At 40.7% G+C, this 25,499-nt stretch overlaps 1 protein-coding gene across 4 annotated transcripts in view; it reads left to right on the plus strand.

Moving 5' to 3' along the window:
• The window catches only part of slc9a8 (solute carrier family 9 member 8), a 72,991-nt gene that overhangs the window by 5,092 nt on the left and 42,400 nt on the right, over nucleotides 1–25,499 (plus strand). For 2 of the 4 annotated variants that reach the window (XM_048550221.2, XM_048550224.2), the window contains exons 2-10: nucleotides 1,163–1,353; nucleotides 3,440–3,520; nucleotides 5,775–5,833; nucleotides 6,999–7,082; nucleotides 14,247–14,348; nucleotides 17,077–17,111; nucleotides 19,790–19,933; nucleotides 20,263–20,401; nucleotides 21,753–21,858. In XM_048550221.2, the coding sequence (XP_048406178.1) occupies nucleotides 1,163–1,353; nucleotides 3,440–3,520; nucleotides 5,775–5,833; nucleotides 6,999–7,082; nucleotides 14,247–14,348; nucleotides 17,077–17,111; nucleotides 19,790–19,933; nucleotides 20,263–20,401; nucleotides 21,753–21,858 (941 nt within the window). The remainder of the gene's footprint in view (nucleotides 1–1,162; nucleotides 1,354–3,439; nucleotides 3,521–5,774; nucleotides 5,834–6,998; nucleotides 7,083–14,246; nucleotides 14,349–17,076; nucleotides 17,112–19,789; nucleotides 19,934–20,262; nucleotides 20,402–21,752; nucleotides 21,859–25,499) is intronic. The other 2 variants (XM_048550222.2, XM_048550223.2) reach the window with 2 other exon arrangements.

The raw sequence follows: 25,499 nt of genomic DNA on the forward strand, positions 1-25,499 counted from the left end.
TTTCTGCGACAATCAAAAGTTGAGGCTTGGTATCACCCAGTCACCACATTCATGAAACTCTCCAAAATGACTTGGTTGACAGTGATACCCTTTCTACTTGGTAATTCACCTAGTATTGTCTTAGCAAAGCAGATTTCTTTTAGGAGTTTAGAGATTATTGACCAGGCAGACATTTCTTGATGAAATCTGCTCTTAGAAAATTTTGATAAAAAGATGGTGATATGAGCAATGAAAATCACCCTTGCCTCAGTATTATAGTTGGATGTATTAGGGGAAAAGGCTACAATTCATCACATATGCAAGAATATTTGAAGCTTTCACTTAACCTTTATTAATTAGGTTATAAAATGATTTTGCACATCCTGAAATGATTTTATTATTTACCAGGTAGTTTCCAGTTTGTGGACACTGAAACTAAGTATGGTATTTGCAGTGTCAAAGTACCAAATGTTAATTTTTAGTTTTGATATCTTCATAATCACATCGCAGTTAGAACACTCACGTTGCATAAAAGTTAAATGCAAACAGTTAAGTTTTAAAATGTAGACATTTAGCAGATCTGGAGTACAACATTTGACCTGTTGGGCTTGTATCAGACAATGGAAAATTATATTAAGATCTTCTGGTCACCTTTTCCTCCCTGTCAATATTTTTGCCAAATGGCATTGGGAATTGAATAGACAATGATTCTTTCATGCCAACTGGCAAATCAAAAGTTTTTAGCTGTTTTAAGGAGAAAAGCAAACTATTTTAGGAGTGAATTCCAGAGCTTAAAGCCAACAAACCAGAGAGTACAATACCAAGTCCTGTTTTCTCTTCGACTCTGTGGTTATTGATCTATAGTGGTTTCTGAGTCAAGCAACGCCTTAAACTGCCTCTACCTCGCAACCACTACGGTCTAACCCTTCCACCTGATAATGGAAAACATTGTCGTCATTGGCCGAAGAATTAATAGCTGGGTGAAAAATAGATGAGTTTTCTGCCTCTGAAGGAGAATACAGAAATACAGAGAAAGGAGGCTGGGCTGGGAGTAATTAATTTGAGTGCAAATGTTTGGATAAATATCTATCTTTTAAAAGCGACTGTTTGTTTTGAATTGTAATCAACTCCAAAAAGGAGCCTTTTGTTTTTTGAAAACCTCTTGTTATTTTGCTAATTTCAGGTTGCCGAATAATACCACAGAACAAAATAGTACATTGCGGGCCACCTCAATTACCATTACAACCATTACTACTCCACTACTAGTTCCATCAACTCCACCAAAACCTATATTGCCCCTGCAGACAGGGGTTGAAGCACAACAAGAAGAACAATCAAGTGGAATGACTATATTCTTTAGTCTCCTTATATTAGGTACGTCACTGTATTCAGAATTTTCATTTCATATATATGTGGAGGCCATCTAAACAATTGGCTGCTCCTGGTAATTCCACTGGCCTTTTCTGTCCTTGCTCGAAATAATGCTGAAGCAATTGTTTATGTTTAGTAACTAAGCTCTCCTACACCAGTGTAATTTTACTTCTATAATTAAAATTATAAATTGTCTTCTTGGAGCTGCTTTTAGTCTATTCTCTTCTTCCCCTTTATTTTAAAATTAAGAGGTCTGATGCAAAAAGCAAAATGATGCATACTGAAAATCATATCAGTGGAAAAAAGACATTACTTGCATTTCTCAATGCAACTGTTTAGAAAAACAAACAACTTCCAGAAAAAAAATGATGGTATTTACAAATACTGTTTTAAGTGCTTTTTGTGGCGGATTACATTTTGAGAATTGCCGCATTAGCTTTGTACCTGTAAGTGACATAAATTTTTGCATAAAATTTGTTTGTCAGCCCTCTAACCACTCATTCAGAAGAGAGTGTCTTCAAACACCATTCAAAGATTTGAGCAGAGCAATCCTTTACTGACAATCAGTGCTATATTCAAAAATGGTGTCTTTCAGTTGATATGTCAAGCCAATACCAACGTATATAAGTGTCAAGTGTTTGCATGGTAATCAACTCCAAAACTAAGGAACCAATCATTTTGAAGCAGTTTTGCTATTTTACTAATTTCAGGTTGTCAAATAATAATACATAACAAAATGATACACTGCAGACTAGTTCAGATGATGGGAAGGATCTCTCGGATCTACCTAAGAACAGCAGCGGGATTATCCTTGATACCCTATTAAGTATTTGTATCATCTGTGAACATCACAAATAAAAGATTATCAAGTATTTATTGCATCATTGTTTTACGATAATTTGTGCACACAATTGGCTAGCCGTTTTCCTAAATTACAACAGCAAATACATTTTAAAGTAACTTATTAACTGTCTGAAGAAACAACTTTGGAAAATCCTGTGGTCACAAGTTGCTACTGAAATCGACTTCATTTTTTCCTTTAAACTTAATTTAGGATGATAATTATCCTTATCTTCTCGTCCTAACAGCATGATGCATGTAGTCATACCACGCTGACTGTAGTAGTTCAAGAAGGCAGCTCAACCATTTTCCAAGGACGGTTGGGATGGGGCAGTAAATATTAACTTAGCTACCAATACTGACATCCCTTAAAATTATTAATCCCTTTGCTAAAAAAAAATTAACTCCCAGTCTGAGAAGGAAAGTTTGATTATGCTTGTTGAAATTTACCTGTTGTGTAGTATTAAATTTCTTGAATCTTTATCAATGTTTATATTTTCTGTGTAAATTTAAAAACGAGGCAATTCATACTTAAAGTTAAAACTCAAACAAGCAGTTGAAATAACAATAGGTCTCATTTCTATATCATATGTTTACATGATTTGATCTATTGCAATCTTTGAATGCCAGGTGTGTTAACAGTATACTGTTTACTGACTGGCAATGCAACAATGAACAGTGTATTTATTGTTCAGTCCCGGATGTAGTAAGAGTGATGAGAAAGAAATGCTTATTCAGATATATTTGCATAACTTAAGGGAGTGTTATTCTTCCACTTCTAAGAATTATGAAACATGTTCTATTTCAGTATGCATACAGTGTTACTAGATATATTGGAACACTATCTCAAATTTGTACTAAAACCTTTTACATTCATTTAATATTTTTGTAATCTAAATTTTTTAATTAAAATTATCTTGAACAATTGAGCAAGATTTGTGCAATAATCAATATTTAACTGAATTTGGAACTTGATAAGAGTTATATTTCTGATTTCCCCAGCAGTGTTCTGTTGTCTGGTTGTTTCGCTTTAGTTAATTTTTAAAATAAATTTACTATATAGCAACCAGAGTTTGGCTTTTGCCCTCAAAGATTTTTTACCCTTGGCTTGCTGTGAGTTTGAATTTTGTATTACATAATTTCGATTATATTTTATTAGCATAATATTCAACAATATAACACTCCCTGCTTGACTTTGTAGCAATATTATTTATGCATAACTGAGATTTTTTTATTATTAATTTCACAGCTATTTGCATCATATTGGTGCGATTGCTAATCAAATATAAACTGCATTTTCTGCCAGAAAGTGTGGCAGTTGTGTCATTAGGTAAGTAAAAAGTCATTTTCACTCAATCGACTGAACTATATCATCTTTCATTTTATAATGGGATTGGCTGTATCTAACTACAGGGAACCTGTTAGTGTAAGTTATCAGAGTTTACGATGTACACTACAGATATATTTGGTATTCACATTTCTTGACTTGGACATCTTTAACTTTGAATCTTGCCTGAACCAAATGCCAGTTATGCTTTGAAATTGCACTCACTGTGTAAGAGGAGCATTTTGTTAACGCTAAAAACCATCAAAATCAGTGGGCCTTCATGTGAAGGAAACAAAATGAAGATTTTGACACTTGAATAAGACATGACCTCTTCACAAAAGTTTTCAAAATGGTATTCAGGAGAAGGAGAAGGACAAAGAAGTCTGTACTTATAGCAGAACTACAGATTTGGTCTCCTCAGTATAGCACTTTTTACGACTGTAAAAGCATAACACTACAAATGTTGGAAACCTGAAATAAGGGCAGAAAGTGCTGGAAATATGCACTAGGTCAGATATAATCTGTGCATACAGAAACCAAATTGATCAGACAAATAGTCCATGACCTGAAATGTTAAATCATTTTTGTTACACAGAACATAGAACATTACAGCACAGTACAGGCCCTTCAGCCCTCGATGTTGTGCCGACCTGTCATACCGATCTCAAGCCCATCTGACCTACACTCTTCCATGTACGTCCATATGCTTATCCGATGACGACTTAAATGTACCTAAAGTTGGCGAATCTACTACCGTTGCAGGCAAAGCGTTCCATTCCCTTACTACTCTCTGAGTAAAGAAACTACCTCTGACATCTGTCCTATATCTTTCACCCCTCAATTTAAAGCTATGCCGCCTCATGCTCACTGTCACCATCCTAGGAAAAAGGCTCTCCCTATCCACCCTATCTAACCCTCTGATTATTTTATATGTCTCAATTAAGTCACCTCTCAACCTTCTTCTCTCTAATGAAAACAGCCTCAAGTCCCTCAGCCTTTCCTCGTAAGACCTTCCCTCCATACCAGGCAACATCCTAGTAAATCTCCTCTGCACCCTTTCCAAAGCTTCCACATCCTTCTTATAATGCGGTGACCAGAACTGTACACAATACTCCAAGTGTGGCTGCACCAGAGTTTTGTACAGCTTCACCATAACGTCTTGGTTCCGGAACTCGATCCCTCTATTAATAAAAGCTAAAACACTGTATGCCTTCTTAACAGCCCTGTCAACCTGGGTGGCAACTTTCAAGGATCTGTGTACATGGACACCGAGATCTCTCTGCTCATCCACACTGCTAAGGATCTTACCATTAGCCCTGTACTTTGCCTTCTGGTTACTCCTACCAAAGTGCATCACCTCACACTTGTCCGCATTAAACTCCATTTGCCACCTCTCAGCCCAGCTCAGCAGCTTATCTATGTCTCTCTGCAACCTACAGCATCCTTCGTCACTATCCACAACTTCACTGACCTTAGGGTCGTCTGCAAATTTACTAACCCGTCCTTCTACGCCCTCTTCCAGGTCATTTATAAAAATGACAAACAGCAGTGGACCCAACACCGACCCTTGCGGTACACCACTAGTAACTGGTCTCCAGGATGAACATTTCCCATCAACTACCACCCTCTGTCTTCTTTCAGCAAGCCAATTTCCGATCCAAACTGCTATATCTCCCACAATTCCATTCCCCCGCATTTTGTACAATAGCCTATTGTAACATCCAGTAGAATATTTCACACCATCTAAAGCCCAGAGCACCAGTCTCTAGATACAGAGTAGACATCCATGAGGTTTCTTGTATCCAGTCAGAGTACAATCATGACTGAATTAAACTAACAATATGTGTATCTTCCAAAGAATTCTTACCAAGAAGTTGAAGAATGGTCTGCCAAATAAACACTGCGACGAACAGGTTGTTTTAGCCATAAGAATTAACATGCATGTATAAAGTCTTGATATGTCTTGGCTATTTATCTTCTATTCACTCATGGGGTGGGGCATCACTGGCTGAGCCCACATTCATTGTCCAACCCTATTTATTCCTGAGAAGGTGGTGGTGATGATTTGACTTCTTAAACCACTACACTCCATTTCATATATATACACCAAGAGTGCCAGAAGTTCCAGGAAGAGGGGTATTTTTAATGTATGTGTAATGGCCTGATATCCAATTTGGAGTCAATTTGTTCATTTATTTGAGAGAAGATTGCTTTTGAAATAGTGCCACTGTATTTTTACCATTCTTTTTCTCCCCAGGGATCTTAATGGGAGCTGTGATTAAAATTATCGAATCACAGCACTGGGCCAATTGGAAGGTAGGTCTAACTGTTAAGTTACAGATCAAAATGCATCAAATTGGTGGTAGTGATTTATATCACATGAAAATCACCAAATTGATGTTTTATATTATCCTTAGAAACCTTATGCCAATGTTAACCAAGCACATTTCTCAGTCAGCTTTGTGGAAGCTACTTGCAATCACCACTTCTGTTCTTCAGCTTGATCAGTATGTAGGGCTCAAATTGAATTATTCAAGGTATCTATATCAAAAAAAATTCTTCAATATTAAAGGTACCTAAAGGAAATGCTTTTGACACCGATGCTTAATTGTTGCTTGAGGTTTAGGCTTTGTATTAGTTCCTGTTAGCAAATTCTGCTTTAACAACTTCTACAACTTGGGAGTTTTCGTTTTTACCTTATTGTAGTGGAGCCTTATCACTTTGCTTAGATGATCCTTCATAGCCTTTCTTCCACTCCAAGTTGTGGGTCCTGAGGTGACTAAATAACACTGCAATGGGTGGATCAGATGGTCTTTGAAAATTGTAGATGTGATACTTGGGTTTTTGAATGCTCCTTCTGCCGTTGCACTTGGACTCCATTTTTTTGTGCCTTTGTTCTGAGAAATGTTTTGATATGAAACAATTAATTTACTGTATGTCTTGAACATTTTGAAAAGGGTTGATGTCTTATCCCCTCATTCTAATTCTGATATGCCATTGCCTCTGATTTCAAATTTTGCAGACTTGTGTTTGTATGTATGCATAGTCTTTCCTTCTGATTTGACAATGATAGAGGCAGTGAAGAAACTTGAGTCTTGTTCATTCTTACTAATCTAATACAGATTCTAATATTTAACTACTAAGGAAATAAGCAAAATGCAAGAGGTGATTAACAAGCACAACTTACACTTATGTAACACTTGTTACTGTAGGCAGACATCCCAAGGTATGATGATGCTAGAGTGATATCACTCGTCAGTAGCTATATAAATTTCTGCAGTGTTTATATTTTCCTGTTACCTTAATCACTTTTGTAAATGATGTGTGTAATGGAGCTGGAAGAATTTTAAGTTAGTGGACCAAGAACCTAATGGCTGCTGAGTAGACTTTGGCCACAAGAACTTCCAGTCATATTCTGCTGTATGGGGAATTAAAGGGCCATTGATTGCTAATCGTTGCTTTTTATTTCCTTCCTGCTCAGGAAGAAGAAATGTTTCGACCAAACATGTTCTTTCTTTTGTTACTTCCACCTATTATATTTGAGTCTGGATATTCATTACACAAGGTAGGTGAGGCATTAGAGAAGTGAGAAACTGTAAGGGAATGATTATGCGATACTTTATTTTGTGAGATATTTTTGAACCATTCTGCTACTCCTCCAACCAAAATAAGCCTTATTTTACATGGTGTTAGTCTTGTGCATGTTTGTTTTTGCATTATTTTAAATCCTCTGTAAACTTAGGTAATTTGGGGATGAATGTATTCTGAATGTTTTATCTTGAATCAAGGCTGTTTTTATTCCTCCCCCGCCATTTCTGCCTCCTGGTCCCCGTATTATTAATTCTACATCTTCAGGTGTACATTTGCTTAACTGTTTCAAATATAGTATAGTAAACTGTTTGTTTTAACCTGCACTTTCAATTAAACCTGTAAGAATTATATACATGAAATACCAGATGTTTACTGTATTATCACAAACTCCGTGATCTCCAAGTAGTCCATTGAAGATGTGAGTGAGAAAGCTGTTTCCAGGTAAATTTTGCTTTTTAATTTGGGACAAGGTTGCATTATTATTAATCAAGTGATTTATTTTGTAAATAAAATATAACAGAGATGTGTATACTACCTGCACAACATTTCTATTATTTAGTGTGTGTTTTTGCATTGACCTATGGCCCCATAAGTACTGGTTAATAAAAAGTTTGCTGTACTTGCAAAACTACAAAAATGCCTTCAATTTGGGAATAAACATATTAGGCTGATAGAAAGGTAGCTCAGATTTGGGTTCTGTTCTTGGCTAAATACTTGTGATTGCCATTTTGTGCTTCCTATAAACAGATTTTATACTTCACAAAATGCTTGGAAAGGTAGCACGTGAGTCTAACCGTTCACTCAACTATGGTGGATTAGTTAAGAAATAAACTGCAGGCATAGTTGCTAGTGTTCTTTTTGGAATTGTAAATCAGGGAAAGGCAAATCTAAGCAAAAAGGAGAGTTTTGTAATATTTTTCTGAAACTAACATATCATGGTAATTTATCACTATTTAGCAGCGTAATTCAGGAAATACCAGTGTGGTAATCTGGACTCTGGGATGGCATACCTAGCGGTTAGAATTTTTGGGGCTCAAATTAAGGGTAAGTGTAGGACCATATTCCTCAACCAGTGACAAAGACTAAGGAAGCAGGCAGTATTCAGGTAAATGCAGGATTTTTTTTTTGAGCAAAAACTGGTTGATGCAGGGAGAAGGCCAAAAGATTTTCCCCAAATCTGGCCTCGACATGAGAACTCAATTATTCCCTTAACCTTTGGATCAGATCAGAAGAGAGATCAGTGACACACTCTGATCTTTACGGTGAAATACGGCGTTTTTACACATTTTGTGTTACAGTAACCCAATACAGCATGGACACTAACCTTCCCCCGTAATCCACACACCCAATGCCGTGGAACACCAAATCAATGATGGGCATTCCTTTCGAAAGTCCCAGGTTCCCAGGCTTTTGTGGTGTTTACCAGACATTGTAGTCTCTAGGCCTTAGGATCTTTCTGTGTGCTCTGTTCATGCACATTCTATAGTTACTGGCTATACTCCTCCTGATATGTCTCAGGCTAGCTTATCTGTAAGGACAGCTTGAAATGTTTTCATGTGCTTATCTTTATCATGTTCGGTTATTCCTTTTTATGTTTCTCATTGTCCCAATTATAAATGTAAAAGTACAAATGGCAGTTCATTTTAACTGATTGCTATAAGCTTAATTTCTTTTATAAAGTGTAAAATTATACAGCCACTTCTACTGTTAGCACTTCACAATTAATGGGCTGTGAACAATCTATGTTGTTTGGGGTATAAGAGAAGGTGTTTCCTAAGACTAATTAACTTGCACATCTAGGTTTAAGTGTTGTTTTCCCTAATGCTTGTATTATATTTTGGTTACACGTGTAACTGTCTTTTGTGATGAAAACTACTTCTATAATTGTCTGAAGAATCTTTAACTAGAACCTATTTCTTAATATTGTGAATAACTTCAAAGAAACAACTATTTACTACAAACCAACTTTAGCTGTTGTCTTTGCAGTTGCAAAGGGAGTTAATTTGGCTGGTTCATGGGCTGAGACTCGCACCTGGTGTTGTTAGTTTACTGAGTCAGTCGTCCTTTCTTTAATGAAGCTGGAACTCATCACTTGCCTATCCTTAGGCATCCTCTTATCAGAACTACCTCCGATGATTGCTTGCAGGGCATACTGACATCGGAGTAAGCAGCATCTCAGAAACACAAAAGCTGACGTTTCGGGCCTAGACCCTTCATCAGAGAGGGGGATGGGGGGAGGGAACTGGAATAAATAGGGAGAGAGGGGGAGGCGGACCGAAGATGGAGAGTAAAGAAGATAGGTGGGGAGGTAGGGAGGGGATAGGTCAGTCCAGGGAAGACGGACAGGTCAAGGAGGTGGGATGAGGTTAGTAGGTAGCTGGGGGTGCGGCTTGGGGTGGGAGGAAGGGATGGGTGAGAGGAAGAACCGGTTAGGGAGGCAGAGACAGGTTCCACAGAGTGGAACTGGGTGTTCAGTCTGTGGATCCTGCAGAGGATAAAAAACAGCAGGGGTCCTTTGCAGGTCTGGGAGAGGGAGGCTCTGAGCTGGGGCAGGCGTGATTGCAGATTGCCCCTGCTGTTTTTTATCCTCCGCAGGATCCACAGACTGAACACCCAGTTCCACTCAGCTTTACTGGACACCAAAAATCGTAAGTACAACCAACTCACTGGCCCCTGCCACCCACAAGAGGATTCCTGCGCCTCCCAAATCCCGACTCTGTCCCTGCCCCTCCCCCACCATGCACCCGCCGCCATTGACCATGAGGACACGGCCGAAGACCCCACCGATGACGTCACATCCGCCTCCGCCGGCCACAGAACTTCCGGAACCGCTGCTGCAGTCACCACCTCCACGTCCAGGTACACAGCCCACACACCACCCTCACCTCAGCTGCTGCCGCCCACCCCGATCCTCCAACCGCAGACGCAACTCCGCCCACGGTCGACGCCGGCGAAACCCCGCCCACGGCCGGCGAAACCCTGCCCGCGGCCGACGACCTCATCGCTCCGCCCACAACCTCCACAGCCTGCAACCCCAGAGGAGACAGCCACACTGAGCCCTGCCGCATTTTCACCATCCCCCCCAGACCTCCCACTGACTGAGGACGAACGGTCAGTCCCTAGCAAGGGGCTCACCTTTGTCCCCCTACAACCACACATCAACGAATACCAGTCACGGTCGGACATAGAGCAGTTTTTCCGCCGTCTTCGCGTCCATGCCTACTTCTTCAACCGGGAACCCAACCCTCCTTCCACTGACCCCTTCACCCGCTTCCAACACAAGTCCTCCTCCTGGACACCACCCCCAGGCCTCCTACCCTCCCTCGACCTCTTCATCTCCAACTGCCGTCGAGACATTAACCGCCTCAACCTCTCCACCCCTCTCACCCACTCCAACCTCTCCCCCGCAGAACGGGCAGCCCTCCGCTCCCTCCGCTCCAACCCCAACCTCACCATCAAACCCGCAGACAAGGGTGGCGCAGTGGTAGTATGGCGCACTGACCTCTACATCGCCGAGGCCAGACGCCAACTCTCCGACACCACCTCCTACCGCCTCCTCGATCATGACCCCACACCCGAGCACCAAACCATCATCTCCAACACCATTCACGACCTCATCACCTCAGGGGACCTCCTACCCACAGCCTCCAACCTCATTGTTCCCCAACCCCGCACGGCCCGTTTCTATCTCCTTCCCAAAATCCACAAACCTGCCTGCCCTGGTCGACCCATCGTCTCAGCCTGCTCCTGCCCCACCGAACTCATCTCCACCTATCTGGACTCCATTTTCTCCCCTTTGGTCCAGGAACTCCCCACCTACGTCCGTGACACCACCCACGCCCTCCACCTCCTCCAGGACTTCCAATTCCCTGGCCCCCAACACCTCATATTCACCATGGACGTCCAGTCCCTGTACACCTGCATTCCGCATGGAGATGGCCTCAAGGCCCTCCGCTTCTTCCTGTCCCGCAGGCCCGACCAGGCCCCCTCCACCGACACTCTCATCCGCCTAGCTGAACTCGTCCTCACACTCAACAACTTCTCTTTTGACTCCTCCCACTTCCTACAGACTAAGAGGGTGGCCATGGGCACCCGCATGGGCCCCAGCTATGCCTGCCTCTTTGTAGGTTACGTGGAACAGTCCCTCTTCCGCACCTACACAGGCCCCAAACCCCACCTCTTCCTCCGGTACATTGATGACTGTATCGGCGCCGCCTCTTGCTCCCCAGAGGAGCTCGAACAGTTCATCCACTTCACCAACACCTTCCACCCCAACCTTCAGTTCACCTGGGCCATCTCCAGCACATCCCTCACCTTCCTGGACCTCTCAGTCTCCATCTCAGGCAACCAGCTTGTAACTGATGTCCATTTCAAGCCCACCGACTCCCACAGCTACCTAGAATACACCTCCTCCCACCCACCCTCCTGCTAAAATTCCATCCCCTATTCCCAATTCCTCCGCCTCCGCCGCATCTGCTCCCACGATAAGACATTCCACTCCCGCACATCCCAGATGTCCAAGTTCTTTAAGGACCGCAACTTTCCCCCCACGGTGATCGAGAACGCCCTTGCCCGCGTCTCCCGCATTTCCCGCGACACATCCCTCACACCCCGCCCCAGCCACAACCGCCCCAAGAGGATCCCCCTCGTTCTCACACACCACCCTACCAACCTCCGGATACAATGCATTATCCTCCGACACTTCCGCCATTTACAATCCGACCCCACCCCCCAAGACATTTTTCCATCCCCTCCCCTCTCTGCTTTCCGGAGAGACCACTCTCTCCGTGACTCCCTTGTTCGCTCCACACTGCCCTCCAACCCCACCACACCCGGCACCTTCCCCTGCAACCGCAGGAAATGCTACACTTGTCCCCACACCTCCTCCCTCACCCCCATCCCAGGCCCCAAGATGACATTCCACATTAAGCAGAGGTTCACCTGCACATCTGCCAATGTGGTATACTGCATCCACTGTACCCGGTGCGGCTTCCTCTACATTGGGGAAACCAAGCGGAGGCTTGGGGACCGCTTTGCAGAACACCTCCGCTCAGTTCGCAACAGACAACTGCACCTCCCAGTCGCAAACCATTTCCACTCCCCCTCCCATTCTCTTGATGACATGTCCATCATGGGCCTCCTGCACTGCCACAATGATGCCACCCGAAGGTTGCAGGAACAGCAACTCATATTCCGCCTGGGAACCCTGCAGCCATATGGTATCAATGTGGACTTCACCAGTTTCAAAATCTCCCCTTCCCCTACTGCATCCCTAAACCAGCCCAGTTCGTCCCCTCCCCCCACTGCACCACACAACCAGCCCAGCTCTTCCCCCCCACCCACTGCATCCCAAAACCAGTCCAACCTGTCTCTGCCTCCCTAACCGGTTCTTCCTCTCACCCATCCCTTCCTCCCACCCCAAGCCGCACCCCCAGCTACCTACTAACCTCATCCCACCTCCTTGACCTGTCCGTCTTCCCTGGACTGACCTATCCCCTCCCTACCTCCCCACCTATACTCTCTCCACCTATCTTCTTTACTCTCCATCTTCGGTCCGCCTCCCCCTCTCTCCCTATTTATTCCAGTTCCCTCCCCCCATCCCCCTCTCTGATGAAGGGTCTAGGCCCGAAACGTCAGCTTTTGTGCTCCTGAGATGCTGCTTGGCCTGCTGTGTTCATCCAGCCTCACATTTTATTATCTTGGAATCTCCAGCATCTGCAGTTCCCATTATCTCTGACATCGGAGTAGTTTTGTTCAAAAATACCATTATGTCTCGCTGTGTAAGCAGGCTGTTTAGTTTTGCTTAAATTCCATTTGCTGTTTTGTAAGCAGGCATGGGCTGCCCTGTATAGTCAGGTACGGGTGTCTCTCTCTTCTCCTGGTAGTAACTGGGATGAAATATTTTATGGTAGATGTATTCTATCTTCCCCCTCAATTCAAATGGAAAATTTCTTTAGTGATAGCAAGCAGGAAACTGGCACTTTTCTGGATCAGCTTCCCACAGTAGACTGTTGAAGTTACATCAAAGAAGTAGCATAATTTCTGGAAGATCGTGGAGATGTTCCAGCTGTAATAAAGAGTGGCAGAAGCGGTAAGAGCAGAGCTTTTAATCAGTTAGAAAATTGTCGGGATAGAGCCAGTTATACATTGGGAAGCTTTAAATTATGTCATTGACATGTAGATGAGAAGGATGGAGCCCTCTTAGATTCTTTGGCAATACTCATAATGGATTAGGAAGTAAACTTTTCTGTTCAATATTTATCCACCATAATAGAACAGGCATAGCTAGTACCATCTGAAGATGATCCGCAGAGATGGACTACAGTGCGGATCATATGGACACTTAAGCTGAGAAAAAAAAATCAAAGAGCCATATTAAAACATGTCCAAAAGCACAGAGACTGATGTTTGTGATTTTGGCCAAGATGTATTTAGCACTCCGACCAATGTAGAAGTCAAACTAAGACGTTTGAGCAGTGGGATTTGGCAGAATTATGTACAGAATTGGGAAGCATTCAGCCTTCTTGGGGGACAAGGGAGCTCAGAAATTGAGCATGAATTGCAAAGGATGAGGGTCAAGATACACTTTTGAGGTGGGAACATAAAATGCAGGATGTGAATATTATCATTCAATCTCTTTTCCATGGTAGAATAAAAGACACTGAATTTTCAGTTACAAAAGCTTAATGGTGCAGGAAAATCAGAAAAGCAACATGTGTGTTTCATAAATCATTTTTAATATGGTATCAAGTACACTGTTGGTTGTCTTCCCTCCCATCTCCAAATTGGGGAATGTAATATTCAATGTTAGAAATTTACAGTCCAACCTTAGTGTACACAACCGCATAATTTGAGATTAGCAATACCAAAGTGGCAAATAACCTTCATTTGTTTGCCAGCGCTGATAGCAGTGCGTGAATCGGAATAAAACAGGATGTGATTCTGCTGCGATTCCCACTTTGCAATACCTTCCCAGCATTCGTCATCAGGTCTCGCTAGACAAGTGGCAATTGAACAAGTGGCTTCTGGAAGAAGAGAGAATTTTGGAAATGGCATTATTTGTAATACAATGCCAAAGTTCAAAAAATGTAATAATTGTATTACAGTTGAATTTATTGGTAACTGTTTTTATTTACAGGGTAACTTCTTCCAAAATATTGGATCCATTACACTTTTTGCTGTGTTTGGCACAGCAATATCAGCTTTCATTGTTGGTGGTGGTGTTTACTTTCTTGGTAAAGTGAGTATCTACTGCAATATAAATGTATAAGCATGGTTAAATGTTAATCTGCTGCATGAATTTGTGCTTGCATTAAGAATTCCATGGAACTGCATATAGCTACTCTGACCCAGACTGTGATAGCAAGAGCTGCAGATGCTAGAGTCAGAGATAACACAGTGTGGAGTTGGAGGAACACAGCAGGCCAGGCAGCATCAGAGGAACAGGAAAGTTGACATTTAGGGCCTGGACCCTAGGGACTCCTCTGATGCTGCCTGGCCTCTTACTGATTTAAAAATCTGTCGATCTCAACTGTGAATATACATAATAACCCACCCTCAACAGTCCTCCACAGTAAGGAATTTTCATCTGTCTTAAACATGCGACGGCTTGTTCTGAGATTATATTGTCCGGTCTTAGACTCTTCCACAAGAGGAAACAACCTTTCAGCATCCACCCTGTCATGTCCCTGAAGAATCTTGTATGTTTCAATGAGGTCACTTGTAATTCTTCTACATTTCGATGAGTACGGGCATAATCTACTCAGTGTCTCCTCATTAGATAGCCTCTCCACATAGCAGCCAAATGAACCATCTTGCTCTGTGTCTAATGCCAGTATATCTTCCCTTGCATAAGGGGCCCAATGTATCCCAGGACGGCATGGTGGCTCAGTGGTTAGCACTGCTGCCTCACAGTGCCAGGGACCTGAGATTGATTCCAACCTTGGGTGACTACCTGTACGGAGTTTGCATATTCTCCCCTTCACCCATAGGGTTTCCTATGGATGCTCTACTTTCCTCCTGTGGGCCAAGGATGTGCAGGTTTGATGGACCTGCAGTGCTAAATTGTCCACAGTGTCCACAGGTAAAATGGATTAACCATGAGAAATGCAGGATTATAGGGACATAATAGGGGGTGGGTCTAGGTGGATGCTGTCCGGAGGATCTGTTTGGACTCGATTGGGCGGATGACCTGTTTCCACACTGATTCTTTAATTTTAGTTGTGGCTTGACTCATGCCTTATACAGATTTGGCAAAACACCCCTACTTTTATACTCCATTCCCTTTTGAAATAAAGGTCAAAATTCCATTTTACTTTTTATCATTCCCTATTATTTGCCAAACTCAGATGCAGGCTTTTTGAGACTCATGGAGCAAGGACTTTCAAATCTCTCTCTTCCGAGTCTTTCTGCAGACTTACTCCATTTAATTAATGTTCAGCTTCTTTATTCTTCCTGACCTCTCAGTTCATCACATTATCTGCCATCTGCCACATTTTTACTGATTTGTTTCAGCAGCCAATATGCCTCTGCAGACTGTGTTATCCTCACCACCTGTCTTACCATCTCTATCTGTGTCATTGGAAACTTGGCATTTCCCTTTTTCACTCCAAATCATTAACTTTTATATTGTATATAATTGTAGCCCCAGCACTGATTCCATTGGCACTCCGCTAGTTTCATGTTGCCATCTTGAAAACGTTCTACTGTCCTAACTCTGTCTTCTGTTAGCAAGCTAATCCTTTATCCATCTTGATATGTTGCGTCCAACATTGCAGGCTTTTATCTTATTAGGTAGCCCAATGTATGAAACCTGATCAAATGCCATCTGAAAATCCAATCACTGCTTCCATTTTATCTATTTGGCTTGTTACCTCCTCAAGGAATTCTACGAACTTTATCAGGCACAATTTCCCTTTCATGAAGCCATACTGAGTCAGCTTAATCATATTATTTCTGAATGCTCTGCTGTTACATCTTTTCAAAAGCCTGCTTTGTGAAGTGAGGTGCTGTTGTTTCAGCAGGTCAGAGTGTATTCAGTGCTACATCTCTGAAATACTTTTCAAAGTTATGATGATATGCAATCCAGTGCTATATTGTAGAGAGGATGCACCGTGTTGCAGGTGATAGTGAAATGTTAGACAAACCTCAGAGGAAATTGGGAATGAGCGAGAGTATGTAACTGTTATTGTGAGACACTTATATCCTACAATGTCCAATTTCAATTATGTCACTCACTTCAGAACATAATTGCTGACTAAATATTCTCAGTGAACTGGCAACATCCTCTGATTTGACATGGGCCATTGTGCCGTTCCAGTCACCTTCTGCAGAAATTCTTAATGCCATCTCAGAAAAAAGGATTGCATTGATGTAGTACCTTTTTATATTTTCAGCCTGTCGCAAAATGTTCACCTCTAATGATGAACCTATGAAATGAAATCAGTGTTGTTATGGACACACACTGTTCTGGAAGCAGTAATGTTTCAATGTGATTTGTTTAGGATATTTGAACTGGGTGAACTCAGTAGCCCTTTTCAGTAAACCATGGACCATATCTTTTCATCAACCTAAATCGGTCTGACCTGAAATTGAACATCCCTATTATCTGGAGCAAACTCTTCCACTATAGTGCCACTAAAGTTTGGAAATATTTTAAATGTCAGTTTCAATTATTTATTAAAGTTATGGAGTCAAATTGGATCAAAAATGCCACATGAAGCAGACTGACATGTGACTCAGCCATTTTGCATACTAGACGCTCAACATATAATTTTAATTCCTTGTCTTGCAACGTTGCTTTTTTGAAAATCTAACCCCTTGGAAAGCTAAATGTAGTTTGAAACTCCCATTGTAATATAGACACTGCACATATTTTGATGAAGCAAAGAAGTCACAAGTTCTAGACTTTGGAAAGAGAAGTGCACTGCTGATCTTTGTTTCAACATTAACTCTTATTTTTATTTTAGGCTGAAGTTATCTATAAACTCACAGTGACAGACAGGTAATTATTTTACAAATTATTCTGTAAATAAATCATTATGTACTTTGATGTTTGAAATTGAGAGCTTGGAATTTTAAATAGTTTTCAGTCTCTAATATTGCCTACGCAAGCATTTTGGAAACAAATCTGCAAAACAAGTCAGTACGATATGTCATTTTGCTCACAAGATATGGGAAGTAAGTATGAAGTTATTGATCTGGCAATGATTTTGTAGAACTTAGAAACATTCAAGAATTTTGACAATATTTGTTTTCTCTGGCTTCATTTAATTCCCATGGAAACCCATAACTTTAAACAAAGGATATAAAATTCCCAGTTACCAATGCAAACAGGGTTTCACATATTAATACTTGCGTTAATACAACTGAACTAAAATCAATATTGTTTAGTAGCCACTTCATGCAGTAAATTACAGAATAAATTTTCCAGTAGTGTACCATAACCAGTTACCCCACATCATGCTTCTACTTTACAACACTTTCTCAGAAAGATAGTCATGTATTTAATGTTCCAAATGTCTCTCTCTGATTCTCCAATCTGGTTCCCAGCCACTGTAAATCTTCTAGAAGTCCTTTTAAACAAATTGTGCTTCACTCAATCTTCTCGGCATACGTGAATGGACTTAAAGCAGCAAGACATTCGCTATTTATTCTTTGGTCTTGAACTGTCCTCAAAAAGTCTTTTTCCTTCAACAGATGATCTGGCCTCAGCAGCATTTTGCTTTAGGATTAATCACAAAGCAGTCCTTTTCTCCTATCTGGCGTAGCAAGTATCTGTTTTTATTTGACTGCCTTTGAGACTCGTACACAGCAAGAACAGCAAGTTTTCTAATTTGTGTTGAGGTATTACATGTGGCACTTTGCTCAGTAGATGTTAACTTGGCCCCTGGAAACCAGATCACATTGTCTTACGATGAGCAGAGTTCAATGCATTTTAACATCACCCCTCTATTCCAGAGCAGATTGTCTTACCTGAAGCTAAAACAGACATTTTAAAACGTAATCACTTATGAAGTCTAGCAGTCATAATATTTCATAGCCACACAAAATTTAAAGTCTTTCCTGAATAATCCTGACAGTAAACTTACATGTGAATAAATGAACCTACGTCTTGTAGGCTAAATTATGTGGTCAGCTTAATTAATTGGCTTGGTTTTCCCAGTGGTCAAATGCCGGTCATTGCTGTTTTAAAACACTTCAGTCAAATGTGACCTGCAACAGTGTGCTTGTAAAGTTTGGAGTGAACTGTTTTTTCCAATAGCCTTCCTCAAGTTATTAAAGCATGAGGGAAAAATTGTAGCTTCCTTGCATGCTTTGCCCATCCAGTGGATAGAATGCAATTCTAGCTAATTTCACCTTGTAAAAAACACAAAAGCTTGTATACTGTTTCCTTAACTGTAACTTTTTTTAATGCATTTGCGGGATTGTGGGCAGTGCGGGATGTGAGCAGTGCTGGCTAGGCCAGCGTTTACTACTCGCCACTAATTTCCAGGGAGGCAACTAAGAGTCAGCCACTTTGCCATGGGCCTGGAGTCACATTTGGCCAGACAAGATTTCCTTCCCTAAAGGTCATTAGTGAACCAGATAGGTTTCTCTGACAATCGACATGGTTGCCATTAGCCTCTGAATTCCAGATTTCTACTGAATTCAAATTCCATTATCTACTGTGGCAGGATTCAAATATGGGCCCCCAGAACATTAGATTAACTAAAGGTTAACAATGCAGCAATAATATTACTCGGCCATCACTTCTCCACCTCTGATGTTTGAACATATGTTTGTTCTGAATCTGACCTTTCGTTAATCAGATATATCTCCTGTTCTTATGAGAGGATGGTACCTTCGAATGACAGAGTGGTCAAAAAATACATCAAACCTGCATCCGGCAATGAAGCCCGTTCCTTCCCAGCAGGCATTTTTCCTCTCTCTACCCAGCAACAATTAAAATAAGTTGCAACAGTACGTTCACATCAACTGTGAGCTGTCACATTTAGCTTACACTGGTTTGGAATATCTCTGCAGCCAACTTAGATGTATATTGGATAGTCTAACCAAACTACTTTAAGAAATCCCCTATTATTTCTGCAGAATCTAAATAAATTGTATCTTTTTGGCCTGACATTAAAAGTAGGTTAATGTGCAAATTTTATTTACCTGCTACAGTATAGCACAAAATTCTGTATGGTCTATATTGCATGCTCTTCCTACCACACCAGACACCAGTATCAAACAACAATACAGACTGTTGCATTGAAATTCTTAGCGTGGGATACTCTATTAAGATGGCACAATATATTTGGCTGAAGATCCACTCTTGGCTCTTTTAGGAAGGCTTTAGCCTATTTTAATGAAGTAAGTTAATGCTTTCTGTCTAACATGGGAAAGAAGTTTTAAATCTAAGCACTAAAGACATCTTGAAAGATTACCCAATAGAATTTAGACAAGTGTACATTTTAATGCCATGATTCAAATATTCTCTGTAATAGCACTCAGATTATCTTTTTGCCTTTTAATACACATTTTCAGTTTTATTGTTGTGCTGGAAAATATGGTGTCATTTAAAAGATGGTGTTCAATGTTTAGCATCAAGATTTCTAATGCAAGAAATATTTATAAATAAAGGATGATTAAAGTTTGTTATGCTTTCTTACCTATGTGATTATCGTTCATGTTTTGTAGTTTTGCTTTCGGTTCCCTAATATCTGCTGTTGACCCAGTCGCTACAATTGCCATTTTTAATGCTCTGAACGTGGATCCTGTTTTGAACATGTTAGTATTTGGAGAAAGTATTCTTAATGATGCAGTTTCCATTGTCCTTACAAAGTAAGTTTTTAATTAAGGAAAGAATAGATTCTTCTTATTCTACATTAAACATATATGCAATTTTTATTTGGCAGTTGAATTGTACATCATACCATATTGATCTAGCAGATAATTAGTATGGAATGTCAGTTGTCCGATAACTTCATGATCTGTTTGGTAAAGTCTTTCCTTATTTCCATAATATCATATTGGCACTGGTGATCCTGCTTTCCAGTTTGAATTGCACTTGTTATTTACCTGACCAAGAATAATATCAATTCTGCATGCAAAGTGATGCAAACAGTGAATGATTTCATTCTGTTGCTGATATGTTCAAATGTTAATTTCAGCACGGCTGAAGGTTTAGCCAGAGCAAATGCACCTGATGTAAGTGGATGGCAAACCTTCCTACAAGCATTGGGCTACTTCCTCAAGATGTTTTTTGGATCTGCAGCACTTGGAACCCTCACTGGTCTCATCTCTGCATTGATATCCTTTTTTGTTTTACTTGGGAATGTTAACATAGTTGATATATTGTTTCTCAACATTTATATTTTTAAGAAAAAAGAAACATAGAAAATAGGTGCAGGAGGAGGCCTTGGCCCAATGAATAATATCATGGCTGATCATGCAATCTCAGTATGCCATTCCTGTCTAATCGCCATATCTCTTGATCTCTTTAGCTGCAAGAACCAAGTCCAGCTCCTTCTTGCATACATTTAGAGAACTGGCCCCAACAGCTTCCTGTGGGATAGAATTCCACGGGTTTACAACCCTAATTGAAGAAATTCTTCCAATTCTCAGTCCTGAATGGCGTATCCCTTATTCTTAGACTGTGACCCCTAGTTCTGGACTTCCCCAACTGCAGAAACATGCTTCCCATATCTAGCTTGTCCAGTCCCAGCAGGATTTTACATATTTCTAAGATCTCCCCCCGCCATTCTTCTAAATTTGCAGTGAATACAAGCCTAGTCGATCCAGTCTTCCCCATATGTCAGCACTGCCATTCAAGGAGTCAGTCTGGTGGGCCTTTGCTGGACTCCCTCAAGAGCAAGAATGGCATTCCTCAGATTAGGAGACCAAAACTGCACACAGTTCTCAAGGTATGGCTTCACCAAAGCCCTGTATAAGTACAGCAAGTCATCCTTATTCTGATATTGAAATCCTCTTGCTAAAAAGGCTGGCATTCTATTAGCTGTCCTCACTACCTGCTGCACCTGCAGGCCAGCCATCAGTGACTGTTTCACCACTTCACCCAGGGCTTGTTTCACCTCACCTTTACCTAAACTGCCAAAGAAACAACTTGATAAGAGAAATGTCTATGTATATGGAACACTCTAAACAAAACAGATGAAAAATACTATTCCTTTTTCTGCAAAATATCTAAATATTATTGTATCCTTTTGAAGAAGATCAAAGATCATAGAATCCCTACAGTGTGGAAACAGGCCCTTTACCCAACAAGTCCACACCGAACCTTAGAGCATCTCACCTAATCTACACATCCCTGAACACTATGGGTAATTTAGCACGGCCAATCCACCTAGCATGCACATTTTTGGACTGTGGGAGGAAACTGGAGGTCTCGGAGGAAACCCACCCAGACACGGGAAGAATGTGCAAACTCCACAGAGACAGTCGCCTGAGGGTGGAAGCAAACCCAGGGCCCTGGCACTGTGAGATTTGAGTAGAACTTGTTTATTTTTTAAAAAAAGTAAATCGTTTCGATTTCATGTGGCAAAATGTGAAAGTAACTACAATTCTCAGCGGTGAAATTTTACTTATACTCATGTGCTTGAATAAGTAAGTATTTGTTTTTCCTTAATGTTTAAGTATTTACCTGTTAAAGCACATTGACCTCAGAAAGACACCATCTCTTGAGTTTGGGATGATGATAATCTTTGCATATCTTCCTTATGGGCTTGCAGAAGGTATAAAATTGTCTGGTAAGTGTCAGTTTTACTATATTTGTATGAAGAGGAATCCTTGATCTTTGCCTGATTGCGAGTGCATAGAAGGTTTTTGCAGAGAAAACTACCAAAAAAATCAGGATTTCGCTTCTGAATAAGATTTTATTTTATATTCCATATTTTGTGAACAGTACTTTGACTGATCATATCGGTAGATGTGTATATTATTGTACTTTAAAGCGATATATAATTTTGTGTATTGAAAAATTAAACTTCTGAATTTGGGGTCATAGACTTGCTCGCCGAGCTGGCATGTTTGATTGCAGATGTTTCACCACCCTGCTCGGTAACATGATCACTGCACCTCTGGTGAAGTGTTAGTGTTCTGTCCTGCATGTTATTTATATGTTTGGCTTGCTCAAGTGGTTGGCATCACTTCCGGTTCTGTTTTTCAGTGGTTTGTATATCAGGTCCAGTTCAATGCGTTTGTTGGAGTTCCAGTTGGAATACGAGACTTCCAGGAATTCCCTAGCATAAGGCTGTTTGGCTGGTGATATTATGGATGTGTTTTCTAAGTCGAATTTGTGTCCTCCTTTGTCCGTGTGTACTGAGATCAGTGAGAATTGGTTGTATCTCTTGGTGGCTAGTTGGTGTTTGTGTATCGTTATTGTCAGTTTTCTTCCAGCTTGGCCCATATAATGTTTCTCACAGTCCTTGCAAGATATTTTGTACATTATGTTGGTTTTATTGGTTGTGGGTCACAGAACCGCAAGTGGTGCCAACCACTCCAGCAAACCCAAGCATATAAGTAACAAGCGGAACAGAACACAATACTTCACTGGAGGCGCGTTGACGATGTTACCTCGCAGGGTGATGAAGCATCAACAAGCAAGTCTACAACTTCATCCACAACCTGAGCTATAAATCTTCTGAAAAACTTCCAACTGAATTTTGTGAGGCTAAAATATTTTGAGTGATTTATGAAGCCCTTTGTTTTGGCAAACATTCACTATGCTTCTATTCCTGTTCTATGTCAATTTCCCTATTGAACATAGAGATTAAATTTGTAGCCTGCTTTATATCAACCTGCTTTTATATCTCATATTGTTACAAACCTGTGACTCATTTCTGCTTTGTTTTCCTTTAATAAATGACATGTTTTTGGCAACTTAAAACCAGAGTTGTACCGCAACAAAAATTTTACAATGGCAAACTTCTGTACATGATCTTAAAAGTACAGTGCTAAGTTAGATTGGAACTAAGATAGAATAAGTGTTAGTCAAATTGGTTATGTTCTAAAATGCTCATTGTTGCTTTGTGATGCAGTTTATGACATCGGTAAAGTTTAAAGGCCCATTTTGCTTCTTGTGTACTGGAAAGCAAAAAAAAATGTAATAATCTGTACTTGCACTATACCTTTAAGGAACTTCACAGGAATATTGTAAGCCAAAATTTGATAACAATTCACATGTGCTGATAGGGCAGATGGCCAAAATCCTGTTTCATTGAGGAAGGATTTAAGGACCATCTCCAAGAGGAGAGTGAGGGAGGACTGGGAGATACTTAAGGAGGAAATTCCAGTACTTAGAGCCTTGGCTATTGAAACACAGCCAGCAGTGATGGAGCAATTAAAATTGAACAAATTCCTAAAACACTGTGGGAAGTAAGGGAGGAAATTGCGAGACCCCTTGCACAAATATTTGCATGATCTGTAACTATGGTGAGGCGCCTGATGACTGGAGGGTGCTAATGTTGTGCCTGTGTTTGAGGAAGGTTGTAAGGAGAAACCGGGAAACTGTAGACCTGTGAGTCTGACTTTGGTTGTGAGTAAATTGTTGGAGCTGTTTTTAAAAGATAGGATTTACAGACATTTAGGGAGGCAGAAATTAATTAGGGACAGTCAGTATGGTTTTTTGAGAGGAATATTGAGTCTCAAGCTTGAGTTTTTTGAGTAAGTTACCAAAAAGATTGAAGGCAGAGCAGTAAACAAAGTTCCCCATGGTGGACTAGTTAGTAAAGTTGCCAAATGGGATTCATGGTGAGCTTTCTCACTTGGATACATAACTAGTTTAATGGTAGGAGACAGAGAGTGGTGATAAAAGGTTGCTTTTCAGACTAGAGGCCTTTCACCATCAATGTTCCACAGGGATTGCTTCTGGGCCCTCTTTTTGTCATTTTATATAAATTATTTGTTTGAGAACATAGAAGGCATGGTTAATAAGTTTGAGGATGACGCCAAAATTGGTGGCATAGTAGACAGTGAAGAAGATTTTCTAAAGCTACAAAGGGATCTTGATCAAATGGGGCAATGGGCTGAAAAATGGTAGATGGAGTTCAGTCTGGATAAATGTGAGGGATTGCATTTTGGTACAGCAAACAAGGGCAGTGCTTATACAATTAATGACGGGGCCTTGGGTAGTGTTGTAGAACAGAGGGATCTAAGGGTTCAGGTATATAATTCTTTGAAATTTTCATCACTTATAGATAAGATGGTTATAAAGGTGCTTGGCATGTTGCCTTATTGCTTAGTCCTTTCGAGTAGAGGAGTTGGGTAGTTATGTTGAGGTTGTACAGGACATTGCTGAGGTCTCTTCTGGAATCCTATGTCCAATTCTGATTGTCTAATTATAAGAAGGATATTATCAAGCTGGAGAGGGTTCAGAAGAGATTTACCAGATGTTGCTGGGCATGGAAGGTTTGAATTAAAAAGAAAGGCTGGATAGGCCGGGACATTTTTCTCTGGAGCATAGGAGATTGAGAGGCATCTTTATGGAAGTTTATTAAAAAGTAAGGAGTATGTATAGAGTTATTAGTAGGTGTCTTTTCCCCAAGATGGGGGAATTTCAAGACCGGTGGGCATGATTTTAAGGTGAGAGGAGAGAGGTTTAAAAAAGACAAAGGGCAGAATTTTTACATAGACGGTGATTTGTGTGTGGAATAAACTTCCTGAAGAAATGGTGGATGTGGGCACATTACAACATTTAGAAGACATTTGGATAAGTGCATGATGAATAGGAAAGTGTTGGAGAGATATGGTCCAGGAAAAGGCAGGTGGGACTAGTTCAGTTTGGGATGATGCTTGGCATGGACGGGTTGAACTGAAGGGTCTGTTTCTATGCAATAATAGGATGGGTGAGCCCACAGATTTGAAAATATGAATAAATAAGGCATTGTTTAAATTAGACTCAATGCTGGGTTAGAATTTGAGGGGTTTTAAGGCATAAACACTTCTGATTACAACGTTAAGGTACCAAATCCTTAATCTATAACGATGCATCCCTGTCATGCCGGATATGACAATGCCTGAGCTCCCAGTATTTATGAACCAAGCAAAGGTTTCTTAAATAAAACTTCAGAGCCAATAACTTGCAATGAAAACAGCATGGAAGTTTCTTATTATCCACAGGTCTAGGTTTCCTTGAGTGCAAATAGTACACGTGACGTCTGTCCTCTTGTCTCTGAGCTGACTTAAGCTTTGATAAGAACTGTCAAAGAAGTCCCCAACTATTATTATTACTTCTGACTGTCTCTGATTCCTTATTAAAGAATACTCTGACTTAACTGATGATTGTCTAAGGTTGAATTCATCTGGTTAAACTCACCTTGTGAACTAGAGACAAGTGCATCTCTGTTCACTCAAGCCTCAGACATGCAGATTGAAATATAATATCCTACTG

This window comes from Stegostoma tigrinum, chromosome 19 (assembly GCF_030684315.1).
Source record: "Stegostoma tigrinum isolate sSteTig4 chromosome 19, sSteTig4.hap1, whole genome shotgun sequence".
In the NCBI taxonomy this organism is placed as follows: Eukaryota; Metazoa; Chordata; class Chondrichthyes; order Orectolobiformes; family Stegostomatidae; genus Stegostoma; species Stegostoma tigrinum.